The 12019-nt window shown below is 40.3% G+C and overlaps 1 protein-coding gene across 2 annotated transcripts in view; it reads left to right on the top strand.

Moving 5' to 3' along the window:
* Positions 1-11766, top strand: part of Rorb (RAR related orphan receptor B) — a 182593-nt gene extending 170827 nt beyond the window's left edge. For both annotated transcript variants that reach the window (XM_048351691.1, XM_048351685.1), the window contains exon 10: positions 11248-11766. In XM_048351691.1, coding sequence (XP_048207648.1) covers positions 11248-11403 — 156 coding nt within the window. In that variant the 3' untranslated portion in view covers positions 11404-11766. The remainder of the gene's footprint in view (positions 1-11247) is intronic.
* Positions 11767-12019: the final 253 nt, after the last annotated feature.

The raw sequence follows: 12019 nt of genomic DNA, 5'->3' as shown, positions 1-12019 counted from the left end.
AAAGTAGTTAAACAAAAAAAGAAGCTCTTGGACAGCACCCAGGCCCAGAGTTCAAACTCCAGGACTGGCAAAAAAAAAAAAAAAGAAAGAAATTAACACAAGCATTCTGTAAGGAAAAAATGGTTTATTTGGCTTTAGGTATCAAATAATTCAGGGCAGAGTCAATTAGCTCCACTGGTTTTGGTATTCCTTTGTGTCGGCCAGTACAGGGGCTTGAACTCAGGGCCTAAATTCTACAACAGGCACTTTACCACTTGAGCCACACCTTCACTTCTAGCTTTTTGGTGGTTAATCACAGATCAGAGTCTCACAGAGTTTCCTGCCTAGACTGGCTTTGAAGTACAATCCTCAGATCTCACTCTCCTGAGTAGCTAAGGTTACAGGCATGAGCCACTAATACTTGGCCTGACTCCACTGTTGTGGAACCTGTGGTAAGGCACAGCATCATGGCCAAGAGCATATAATAGAACAAAGCTGCTGAGTTCATGGCAGCCAGAAAGGAATGAGAGAGACAGAAAAGAGCAAAAGTACAAATAGCCCCTTCAAAGGGGACACTCCCAATAACCCAACTTCCTCCCACTGAGCCCTATCCAATAAAGGCTCCACCACCTCCTAACAGCTCCTTAGGTTTTAGGACATGAGGGAACATTTAAGATCCAAATAATAAAAGATAACCGCTCCTCAAATGCTCAGAATGAATAATTTTATTTATACCTGAAAGAAATAGCTCAGTCTTCCACAGGTTTCTCTCATCTATTCAGAAATGCTTCTAGACCTTCATAGTCATTATGTTTTTTTTCTCGCTAAAGGGCTTTCACTGGTGATCTTTACTTCTCAGTCTCCCAAGTAGCAACAATGACAGACTTGGGGGAATATCTTGGAGACTATTCTCCCAGGATGAAATTCAGAGACAGTGTGAGCCTTGTGTTTGTTTAATTCTTTTATCTATTTTACCTGTTCATGGTCAAATTGATCACTGGCAAAAGGATATTTCCTATACATCTAGTTATTAAAATTAAAACTTATGCCAAGCATGTCATCATAGCTACTCGGGAGACTGAGAGCTGAGGGTCACAGGTCAAAGCCAACCAGGGAAAATATGTCTGTGAGACTCTTATCTCTGGTTAATCAGTAAAAAAGTAAAATAAATAAATGAACGTGTGGCTCAAGTGGTAGAATGGCAGCCTTGAGTGGAAGAAACACAAGGCCCTGCGATTGAAACCCCAGTAACAGCACAAGAAGAAAAGAACAGAGGGAGGGAAGGAGGGAGGGAGGGAGGGAGGGAGGGAGGGAGGAAAGAAGGGAGGGAGGGAGGAAAGAAGGGCGGAAGGAAGGAAAGAAGGGAGGGAGGAAGGAAAGAAAGGAAAGAGGGAGGGAAAGGGAAGGAGGGGGAGAGAGAGGGAAGGAGAGAGAGAAAGAAGGGAAAGAAAGAAAGAGAGAGATAAAGAAAAGAAATTAAAGTTCACAAAGCAATGCTTTATGTTTTTGCCTAAACTTTAACCTAGGAGAGTTTGAAAATTCAGTTTTCCTGTGTCCATTAACTAGAAAGTTTCAATTCCTCTATATTAATCAGCTGGTATTTCCTGTTGTATTGGCGACTAGGGAAAATCAATCGAATCTAGCTTTCTTGTCTGCCTAATGGTGATACTAAACCTTCAGAGGCACTTGCTACTTCAGAGCCTTGGACACATGATTTAAACTGTGTCTCAATTTCTTCATTTGTACAATATGACTAAAACAAGCACCAATGTCATATGATTACTTAGAAGACTAAATGTGATTTAAAAAATTATGTAAGCTGCCCAGTTGATTCTAGGAAATAAATAAATATCATTGCATCATTAGCAAATAATAAGCATTGACAGAAGTTTCTTTCAGTAGGGAAATGTTTATCCAGAAGACAGAACATGGAGGCCATCTCTGAAGGCTATTTAAAGGATGGGATTTGGAAGGTTAGGGGGGTAAAGAATTATGGGGATGGTAGGATGGAGGTAGGTGAGTGTACGGTAGATTCAGATTATAAATAATCATTTTGGCTGGATCTCGGTTTGGAGGAGCCAGGAAATGAGATAACATTGGTCACTTTCACTAAAGCTATGGGGGAAAAAATATACATATATATTTTTAAGCCCCATATGACAAGAGGGAGGCAGTCCATCTGTTCTCTGGGCTTCTTTTTTTTTTTTTTTTTTTTTTTGGTCTGGGAAATGAGTAGGTTGGACTGCCTGGTCTTTAAGGTCCTTTTGATAGAATATTCTTTGATGTCAAAAAGATTCCTTCTCACATCTTCTTTTCCCCTCCAGTATTCAGTCCTACATGATTATTTTAAGGACTCTTGTGGTATTTTGCCATTGTGGTAAATGAAAAGATTAGTTTCATCAGATCTTTCAGATTTAAATTAGAAGTAGTACCATAGGCCTTATAGTCATGTAGTTTAAGATGATCTCCATCCTCAAAGCTGCAGACATGCAGTGTTGGTTAAGCCTGTGTCCAGAGGTGAATGTATCTGCACTTCTTCTCCTTATGCACTGAAGGGCTGCCATAACTCATTTTCACAAGCACCTACCATGGTGCTCTTTCTTCCTCCAATGCTGTTGGGATAGAACAAAGGGTGGGAGATCAGCAATGAAGGCTTAAACTATAAAGGCCATGTAATCATGTCTTACACCTATAATCCTAACTACTCAGGAAGGTGAGATATGAAGAATCAAGGTCCAAAGACAGCCTGGACAGGAAAGTCTATGACACACTTATCTCCAACTAATCATCAAAAAGCCGAAAATGGAGCTGTGGCTCAACTGGTAGAGCACCAGCCTTGAGCAGAAACAAAAAAGCTAAGGGACAGCATACAAGCCCTGAGTTCAAGTCTCAGTACCAGCACACACACACACACACACACACACACACACACACACACACACACACACACATAATTCTATATAACCCCTATGTCCAAGAGAAAATGGTGTCCCTCAGATCCCTCATCCAGTTCTCTATGCAAGCAAGTCTAGAAGGAATATATTTGTTATTGTTGGTGATTTCTCCAAATTGGTATTCACATCAATGAACAAGGCAATTGCATTTTGACATCTCCACTTATGACAATGTAGCTTGATCGGGTGCACTCCCTCTGTCACTGTTCTTCCTCCTTTCTTTCTCCTTCCTAAACCAATCTCAACAACTTTCATTGTTCCATCTTCACAGAAAGTGTTCCATCTGTACAGAAAGTATTAAAGTATTTTGACTGTGTTCACTCTCCTTCCTTCCTTTTTCAACCCTAACACTTCCCATAAACTCATACTTAAATCCTAGACACAATCTGTTTTACATTCTTTTTTTATTTTGTTTTGGGGCTTGAACTCCTGGCCTGGGTACTGTCCCTGAGCTCTTTTGCTAAGGCTAGCACTCTACCATTTTGAGCTATAGCTCCACTTCTAGTTGGGGGATGGTTAATTGGAGATAAGTCTCACGGACTTCCCTGCCCAGGCTGGCTCTGAACCATGATCCTCAGATCTCAGCCTCCTGAGTAGGTAGGACAGTTATGAGCCACTAGCACCTGACTTTTTTTTAAGTATATGTTAATTATTCCGAAGAGCGTCAGCCTGAAAACCAACAATGAGTGAGACAGGGTCTCACTCTATTGTCCTGGCTAACCTCTAACTCACAATCCTCCAGCCAGGAATGTTCTTTATATTTTGCCAAAATTGTAACATGCCAATGAGTTCATGTACTTAATTTCTCAGATCTGTACAATGAAAAGGCCTTATCATATTTCAGGTTGCTGTATATAGACCATACCAAAATTTTGGGTGATTAGACACCTCTCACCCAGAGTTATGTGCAGACAACCCTTTCAAATTCTTCCAGCGTATGGAAGAAGCTGTATTAATTTTGCCCAGGGCCAGAATCACAATCCTCCTCTTTCTTCTTGTCCCTAACTCACCAGGAAGTTGCTGTTTGTGCCCTTATAGACTCTTTTCCAATGAGTTTTCCTGAGTTCTTATTTCCCATGAAAATTTCTTAACTTCCATCTACAATTTGTTTGTCTATGGTTATGTCATAGTAATAAAAATGCAATGTAAATCTAAGGTTAGCTAGTTACTAAACTCAGTGGTCATAAACCTGTTCCTTGGATATTCAACTAAGTCACAGATCTTTTGTTTTGTTCTCTGTCATTGCCAAAGAGCCCCAGAAGAGCTAGCTTCCCTTCAGAGCAGAGCCTCTTTGTAAATAATTAGCTTTTGTCTAGCACCCCACAGCACCACCAAAATAAGGCTTGATTCTTTCAAAAAGATGTCATATATGGACACAAAGAGTGGTGATCAACTTTAATACAAATAATTGCTTTAAAAAGTCCCACCTCCTAGTATAACAAATACACACACACACACACACACACACACACACACACACACACACACACACCTTTCCAATGAGGCCTCTGGACAAGGAGGAAAGATGCTTTACCCTTCATTTTGTGCCCACTTTGCCAGAGCCAGCACTATCTTGATCTTCTACTAAGCAAGCTCTCATTCCCGGGTCTCTAGGCCTGTGTATACAAATTTTAAATATTTAGTATGAAAAACAAAGGAAGATAAAATTTCCCATTCACACTTTTCATAATTATGTGTTGAAAGGACAACATTTCAGTATTTAATTTCACCAGTGTTTTTTCTAGCTCCCTCATGTGGCTGTTAGAATAATTTTAACTTATACCTGTAGCCTGTGTTATATTATTGTTGGACATTTCTGATCTATTTTCTGAAGTTCAGACAAGAATGTTCACTGAATTCTTAGAGTTATCATACCTATGTAACCACTCCTGGGGTACCCCAGAAGTCCCCTTAGGATTCTACTCCAAATAACACATTAAAATAATGCAAGGATAGACAACATGATAACTTATATCTCAGGAGATTTCCCCAATTTTTAAATTTCAAATCTATGCTCAAGGAACATAACTGTCTCTTGGGGTATTTCTTCACATCCTTGTACATTTTGTTACAGATACATAGTGTGGCAGGAGCAAGGGGAAATGGTGAAGAGCACGTGGCAGTTTCCTTGATGATTCCAGATGGTTTCAGTATATTACAGCTATTTATAGCTTCCTAGCGTGCACTGTAAATCCAACACCCCCAAATCCCAAGGGTTCTCCATCAGATTAAAGGTCTGTAAAATGAGAAGAGAGGTTTTCGTATTACTCCTCACTCATCAAGTTGCAAGTTGATGTATTCATGGGGATGCTTTAGTTACAAGTAATGGGAACCAATTCCCACTAGATTAAGAAAAAATATATATATACCAAAATAAATAAGAAATGTATCATAGAATCTAAAGCGAAAAGTTAAGCCACTATTCCAGAAGTTCCTGGGACAAAGAATTCATATGCCTTCAGGATTTTCTGTCTTACATGTTTATCTGTTTTGAATATCTATTTTAGTGTTCTCTTTCTCTCTCTCTCTCTCTCTCTCTCTCTCTCTCTCTCTCTCTCTCTCTCTCTCTCTCTCTCTCTCTCTCTCTCTCTCTCTCTCTCTCTCAATACTTTCTTCAGCTCCTTGGTCCACATGGTGAAATATATACCCAACCCTAGGCTCCTTAGGTTACTGGTAGTCTCAGCCACATTTAGAATGTCCCTTGATGGCTCAGTCTGATTGTAAATTCCAGGCCCACTGGAGACAAATGTCTACATTAGCCATGAATGTCCATGGTAGAAAGAACATGAGACAAAATGTGGATGTCTGAAGAGCTTGCAATTGACATCTCACCTGGAAAGACAGCTGCAGTTCAACATTATCATTCTAATCCAAATCAGCTGAACAAAAACCAAAAGAACAAGTGAATGGACAGCAGACAAGGATGTATCAGCCTGCCTTTTAGGCCCCTTGTTTTCATCCGAGCTCCTGAACTTTCCTCTACTTTGATCAAAGCATCACTGGCTTTCTGCATGTTGGTGGAAGGCATCCTGATGGTCAGAAAGCTCACATGAACAAGATTAGCCACTTTTTGTTCCCATTTTTCCAACATCAAATGTACCAGTCATAGCATTGTGAATTTTCTCATAAAATTGCCCTCTGGAGAGGAGCACAGGATTATGATCTCTTCTCAAACAGCTGTATTTTCTTCTTGTAGACCCCTGTAGGTATAAGCTAAAGCTTCCTTCTTAGAAGAAATGCTTGTCATAAGAAATAGATGAGTGTGATGATGCCTTTTTATAGACCCTCTGTCTACTTCTGAAATGGGGATTATTTAAACATGAAGGAATTTCTTGATGATGAGAAATCAACTACCCCACCATGCCCAAGTACCTCTGGATCACCTCCCCAGCTGTTTAAAAAGTTGTTGAGCCATTAACTGCTGCTGAAGCTGCTCTGAGCTCCCTTTGAAATGGGGGTCTCCCAGCTGCAGTACATAATATTAATGAGCAATAAGCTACTGCCTGCTGCTTCTTCCATGGGCCCTTCTGGGCTATGACAAGTGCTACTGTTGCCTCTGCATGGCCTCCTGGCCCATTGTGCCCGTGGAGTGACAGATGCCCTGGTCAGCACTTCAATTTCCACAGCTGACTGGACCTCTCCTCCAGCCCCTGCTAAGAACATACCATTTGAGGAACACTTCTTTTTTCGGTGATCTTTGCTGACACAATCTAGGTATTTGTCAACCATTAGATCCATTCTACAGAGGAGCAGCAAGGACTCGATCTATACCCCAGAAACAAGGGCAGAGCTGGGTCTGAACCAGACTCTTCCTAGACATTCGTTTTCAGCAGAAAGGACATGAGCTCACATTTACTTTCCCAAACTAGACACGCCACTTCCTATTTCCAGCTAAATGAGTAACTACTAAAGGATTTCACTTATCTTTTTAGATGCATAATGTCCCCCATTCCATCACTTCAAAAAATAAGTATAAAAGTACTTGAAAGAATTCTAGTGCATAGGATTCTACTTTATGCACCAGAGTCAATAAAATAAGCAATTTGCTTTATTGCTATCAGAAAACCAAAAGTCTTTATGGTGTCAGTTTTCACCTTAAGAAAAGCAAATATAGCTGTAAAGGTAACAAGCCTACAGAGACACAATTTTTGGTGCTTGGCAAAAGGCTAAATAGCTTTCTTTCCTGTCATGTCATTAATAGCATGGTCTTGATTTTTTTGAAGGGAGGAAGCATTATGTGGAAATGGAAGCATGGAAGCTGTTGTGTGTATCTCTATCATGCTACTGTGAAAGCCTCTATGTTGACTCAAACAAGCTTCCCCACCTCCCTCTGACAAAGGGACTGTGATAATTGGCATCTGACCAAGCTGGAAGCTGAGAGGTTAAGTGATGTGTCCAAGATCACATCACTGTAAACCCCAGAATGAGAATACAAACCCAGGCATCCCAACTCCAAAGTCTATGTTCTTCATCTTGTACTTCTAGGCAGTATTTGTGTGTCACGGGGTCTCTGGATTGTATTACTTGCCCCTCACCACATAGCAGAACTAGGTAAGGGCACTTCCTTCTCTAGGTATAATAATGTCCCATCTGCCCTCTGAGAAGGAGGTACCTAGTCACTCTAACATGACTGTTGGAGATATGGTTATAGAATTTATCTTTTGATTGTGATAAAGCAGGTTTGACATTTGAAGCTCTGAAGCAGTGCTTCTCAGAGTCTAGTCCTTGGAATGCCCCAGGAATCACAGGGGATGTTTGTTTCAAACATAGTGCCTGAATTCTACCAAAATTTTCCAAAACTGAACCCCTAAGTGTAGACCCCCAGGCCAGGCACTGGTGGCTCACACATGTAATGCTAGCGACTCATGAAGCAGAGATCTGAGGACTACAGTTCAAAGCCAGCTTAGACAGAAAAGTCTATGTTTCATATCCCCAATTAACCAGCTAAAGGCCAGAAGTACAGTTCTGTCTCAAGTGGTAGAGCACCAGCATGAAGTAAAAAAACTAAAAGCAACAAGCCCTTTGTTCAAGCCCCAGCACTAGCTCACACGCGCACACACACGCACACACACGATTGGAAGCACCCTAATAATTCTTGTATACACTAAAAATTGAGTCATTACAGAGTTGCATCTGGAAGTTGCAGGAGCTTGGCATATCATCAGTTCAACAACAGATGATTCTAGAAAGCTGTCACGGCCTCTCTGAGTTCAGTAGCTATTTCAGGGAGAAGTGTAATGTGCAAGAAGTGTTCTTAAATTGCAGTTTCCTTCCATGTGAGCCAGCTGATTAAGAGAGCTTGAACTTCCTAAGGGATTCGCGTTAGGTGGACACTCATCTACTAACGTTCACCTACAAAAGTACAAGAAAGACACTATCTTCCAACCACAATTCATAGTACATTTTCTGAATGAGATTCTGATCATCTTAGTTTTCATGTGAAACCTGATCAAAGGCTACAACCTAGGCCACGAGGGTTTCCACAATTGGGCCAAGCTCATCTCTCCATCCTTCTCCCCATTCTCACCCCTGCCTGCTACCCTGAAGAACTGCCCTCAGTTATTCCAGTGCCCCAAACACTGCATCATCCTTAGCTATGATCCTGGGTGACCCCCACATTCCGCATTGGCTCTTACCCTTCCTTCTCAGCTCAGTTTTGTTGTTAGGGAGCCTTTCAGGCCTGCCACAATTAGTCAGGGCCTCTTGTTGCCTACAACTTCTTGCCTACTATTCTCCTATGGCTTTCACCACAGCTTTGCCTCTGCTTTTCACAGCATGGTAACATTCTTCCCAGCTGGCTCGACAAGTAGACTGTAGAGAAGAACCATTACTGGTTTGCACACTTTGGTTTCTAGCTGAAAGTCTACTGTATTCATAAATGAAAAAAATAATAATTCACAATTCTTAATATTGGAAAGTCTGGATTCTTAGTTTAAAACTTAACATCACCCTCTAGACAAAGATTTTATATACATACTGTTTGTGTGTGTATATATATATATATATATATATATATATATATATATACACATAGTGTATATATAGTGCTAGTGCTAGTCCTGGGGCTTGAACTCAGAACCTTGGCACTGTCCCTGAGCATCTTTTGCTCAAGGCTAGCACTCTACCAGTTTAGTCACAGTGCCACTTCCAGATTTTTCTGAGTAGTTCATTGGAGATAAGAGTCTCACATATTTTCCTGCCTGGGCTAGCTTTGAACTGTGACCCTCAGATCTCAGCCTACTGATTAGCTAGGATGATAGGCATGAACTACTAGTGCCTGACATTTTTAATTATTTTTTATTGTCGTTAAGCAGTTGTACAAAACAGTTGCCATTCAACAAAGCAATTTATGAATACAATCCTTCCCCTCAATATTCTTAATTTTGTAGGATATGCACTGATTTTTAAAAATTTTTTAATTGTCAAAATAATGTACAGTTACATATATAAGTTCATTGAATTTTATGACTATAATTCCTCTCTTCATTCTTCTACCTCCCTACCCAGGTCATGTCAGTACCTTCATTTTTTCCTGTTATAAAGTGGCTTATTAAATTGATTTGGTTGTACTGTAGGTCAAATAATATCTTATGAAGATCACAATTATGGACTTCAAAACTTGCCATATAATTAGTAACTTCAAAAATTTTAACTCATATTCCCAGCAACAGCATGGTAAAATAATTCATCTAGAAATATAGAAATTTAGGACTCAGAAATCATTTAATCTAATGTCCTCATTATGTGAGAACACTGGACTAAAAAGATTCAATGATTTGTTCATGATCATGTACCTGATCATAAGAAAGATAGAAATCAAACCAGTTAATCCTAAAACCAAAACTCCATCACTGGTATTTCAACTGGCTCTCTTATCAATTAAAAGTCTTAAGCTTTTTTTCTAATACTCCACACTATCATGACATGAAGTGACAAGCAACTACAGTAAAGTATTATGACATCCATCCGGCCTGGGGCAGTATAGCCAATTCATGTACCCACTGGTGCTCTGGAGAGGTGATAGTAAGTGAGAGGCTGTCAGTAGAGGTGAGGTGTCTACGCTAAGACCCACATGCTAACAGATTATCTCCAGTCCCACATGCTGAATCTCCCTACACCGAGAAGGGCTTCAGTGCCTTCTTTGAAAACAGTGAAGAGGAAAGGGATTGGGGAGTTGGCCTGCCAGACAAGATAGATAATTATGGTCTGCACCTCAGACTGTTTTCCTATCACTTTCCAAATCCCGGAAATCTAGCATTTTTGGCCTGCATATCTTCAGGGAATTATAGATAATAATATTAGAGATGGGTGATCATGGCTTATACCTGCAATCCTAGCAAGCTGAGATATGAGGATCACAATTCAAAGGCAGCCTAGGCAAACAAATCCCTAAGATTCTTATCTCCAGTCAGCTAGGAAAGAACTAGAAGTGAATGTATGCCTCAAGTGGTAGACTGCCAGCTTTAGTGAGTAAGCCAAGAAAAAACAAGAGGCCTTGAATTCAAGCCCCACTGCTGGTATGTGCACACACACACGTGCACGTGCACACACACACACACACACACACACACACACACACAAAAACTGTGCCCCAGTAACTTACACCTATAATCCTAGCTGCTCAGGAGGCTGAGATCTGAGGATCATAGTTTGTAGGCAGTCTGGGCAGTATAGTCCATGAGGCTCTTACCTGCAATTAACCACCAAAATCTGGAAGTGGTACAGTGCTAATCTTGAGCAAAAAAAACCCAACAACTCAGGGACAGTGTCTAGGCCCTGAGTTGAAGCCCAAGGAACAATACAAAAAAACTTAATAATAATAATAATATAATGGCTGACAAGCTTTACGCCTACATTGTTCTTAACACTTTTATACAAATTACTTTAGTCAAGCCACACCATAAACTAATGAAACAGATAATATTAGGAAGCCCATTTTACAAATGAGAGAGTACCACTGAGCTATTCTGAAGGCAGGATTCCTACTCCAGCACCTGCCTGCAGAGCAACCCCCATCACTATTACACTGGAAACTCCCCATATATTCTGTATTTCAGAGCAAGGGATCAGGATGCTTGTCCTTGCTTGCTTGCTTCCTCTTGATTTTTTTCCTTTAAGAGATGGGCCAAGGATATGGTTTTGTTTCACTTTATTTTGTTTTAATGAGCAGTTGAAAGTGAGCCTTCTTTCTTTCCCAAACATCTTTCCCAACCCATTTCCCTTTATCTGGAGTCCTTGCAAAGACAGTAATTCAGAAGACAGTGCACTAATGAGCTTTCCTCTTTATTTCCCTCCCTGTCTCTCGGTTCTGCAGTTAATAGCCAAGATACCAACCATCACTGCGGTTTGCAACTTGCATGGTGAGAAGCTACAGGTATTTAAGCAATCTCATCCAGACATAGTGAATACACTGTTCCCTCCCCTGTACAAGGAGCTCTTTAACCCTGACTGTGCCACCGTGTGCAAATGAAAGGGACAAGACAACTGTCTCCTGGTCATGGAATGCATCACTTTTAAGACAAAAGCAATGTGTTCATGAAGACCTCAGAAAAAAAAAAATGTCACTACTGCAACATTAGGAATGTCCTGCACTTAATAGAATTATTTTTCACCGCTACAGTTTGAAGAATGTAAATATGCACCTGAGTGGGACTCTTTTTGTTGTTTGTTGGTTTTGGAAATGATCATAAATATACAAATATAGGACACTGGGTGTTATCCTTTTTTTTAATTTTATTCGGGTATGTTTTGGAGACAACTGTTTATAGAACTTTATTGTAGATATATACGAGAACAGAGCGGTACTTTACATGGTTACTTTTCCTGTTGATTGTTCCGATATAATTTAAGAAAATTCCACTTAATAGGCTTACCTATTTCTATGTTTCTAGATAGCTGGTGCATGTGTAAATTTGTAGCTGTCTTGCAAAGTCTTGTGCATGTATGTAATGAGTATATAATATGGGTGAATATTATATGACTATTACATATACATGCACATGCACTGTGGCTTAAAAAGCCATTCCTGCTAGCAGTGGAGGTTCAGTCAGGCTCTCTTATATTATTTGCTCTCAGTGTTCTATGTT

Source organism: Perognathus longimembris, chromosome 1 (genome assembly GCF_023159225.1).
Source record: "Perognathus longimembris pacificus isolate PPM17 chromosome 1, ASM2315922v1, whole genome shotgun sequence".
Classification (NCBI taxonomy): domain Eukaryota; kingdom Metazoa; phylum Chordata; class Mammalia; order Rodentia; family Heteromyidae; genus Perognathus; species Perognathus longimembris.
The sequence above is the reverse complement of the archived record's forward strand: the minus strand, read 5'-3'. Positions and strand labels throughout refer to the sequence as shown.